Genomic DNA, 1,981 nt, shown 5'->3' on the forward strand with positions numbered 1-1,981 from the left:
AACAATTTATCTTCTATATATATATATATTATTTACTCATTGCAGATGGTATTATTCTATTGGATGATGAATACTTAAAACATCGCCATGTCTATGCTCACGTGATTGCTACTTTCCGTTACGGCCGAGAGGATGACGAAGTAATGGGTTTAAAGTTTGTAAAAGAACTTTATTTGGCCTCCGAACAAATCTATCCTCAACCAATGCAAGAGGAACCCACTACCAAGACTAATTCAAAGATGCAAGATCGGCTTTTAGAAAAACTTGGTCCAAATGCCTATCCTTTTACACTCAAGGTAAAATGAAATCTTTAAATGATATCTTTATTCATTGGCATAAATAAATATTTATTTATTATCATTAGATTATCAACGTGAGGAGATAGAAAAATTTCTGGTTTCAGTTTTAAAAATATGATCGCAGGAATCGGAATATCAGAAATGGGAGGAGACCCTTTTTAAAAATATATTCGGAGTTACATCGTTTTTTAATCTATTTTCATCCACATCTGTTTAAATCAGTTTTTTAATGATATTGCTAAATACTATTTAAATTTATTATGACCGTATAATAAACAAACTTCGATACAGGGGGGGAGCAGGGTTAGATCATCGACTCCGCTAAGACCCACCGAGTAAATGCGATATACTAGCTCGTAAAATTGGAAGTCCTGTGGTCGGTCGCTAAGTAGTACCATGGGTACACGGACCTGGAGAAAACTCTCTTTCCTTACAGATCTATGTCTAATTTGAAGAAATGGCCTCACGAATGAGTGGTGCTGCCATCTGTCTGTAGGATTTTGACGCAAGACGTACTTTCACCCTAGCGGTGCTCTTCAGTAATACGAAAGGCGTACCTTCTTGACTTAATTCGCAAAAAATAGTCACTGGCTGGAGAGCTTGGCTTTTTCAAGTGTTATTAGAAACAACAACAATAATAATTTCTATTGTGTGTAAATATCGATCATCTTACAAGGGAAACTAGGGAAGTGTGACTCGCCAATTTTGAAATAAACTAGTGGGATATATGCTTCATGAGAAATAATTTTAGGGGGCAACATTCGTTTCGGCCCATAGAAGGTCCTGTGAGAGATAAAAAATAATTCGATATATAGAAAAAACGGTATTTTACTACTTCAATGCAGACTATTAGTTATTGTAATTATCTCATACTCCAATTAATTTTGTGGTACTTTCACGTACTATATAATGCATATTTACTGTCAAAACTGATTTCGAAAATTTTATATATCTGTAGTTTTTCAGAAAAACCTGTTAGGTTAATTTAAAAAAAAAAAAATTGACATCAAATTTTTAAAAAAATTTCTTTTTAAAAATTTTCCAAATTAATTGGAGTATGTAAATGCAAATCAATTAATTAATTAATAATTAATTTGCTAATTAATTTATAAATTTTCTAATTCATTTATTAATTAGTAACTTAATTAATTAACCAATTACTATACTGTTCGAATTAATTGGGACAAATGAAAAAAGAGTGATTTATTGAAACTTTAGCCTTTAATCATTACATACCTTAAGTTACATTGATACATGTCTGTAATAATATGAAGTATGTCCTCCTTCAGCAGATATGACTTCAAGAACATGTTTTGGCATTGATTCCACTAGTGTAGCGCACATGTTCTTGACTTCATCGTCGTGGAACCATACTTGAATAGCACTTTTTATCATTTGTTCTGCTGTCGTGCAATTCATCTTGGCTAAGCGATTCTTTAGAATATGCCACAGGTTCTCAATGGGATTTAGGTCTGGTGAATTACCAGGCCAATCAAGCACTTTTATTTTGTTTTCTCGCATAAAATTCTGGACCAGTTTGGAATTGTGACAAGGGGCCAAATCATGTTGAAATGTTCCGTCGAATGTTTCCATGAATGGAACAATCCTACTATGTAATATATCGATGTATTTGGCTGAATTCATCATGCCTTTTAGAGGCACTAAGCTTCCAGTGCTATTTG

General features: G+C 33.1%; 1 protein-coding gene across 1 annotated transcript in view; it reads left to right on the forward strand.

The window, feature by feature from the left end:
* LOC107439478 (arrestin 1) overlaps positions 1 to 1,981 on the forward strand; it is a 24,532-nt gene that overhangs the window by 6,892 nt on the left and 15,659 nt on the right. Inside the window, exon 4 of the mRNA XM_043052374.2 lies at positions 46 to 296. Coding sequence (XP_042908308.1) covers positions 46 to 296 — 251 coding nt within the window. The remainder of the gene's footprint in view (positions 1 to 45; positions 297 to 1,981) is intronic.

The sequence above is a fragment of the Parasteatoda tepidariorum genome, chromosome 10 (assembly GCF_043381705.1).
Source record: "Parasteatoda tepidariorum isolate YZ-2023 chromosome 10, CAS_Ptep_4.0, whole genome shotgun sequence".
NCBI lineage: Eukaryota > Metazoa > Arthropoda > Arachnida > Araneae > Theridiidae > Parasteatoda > Parasteatoda tepidariorum.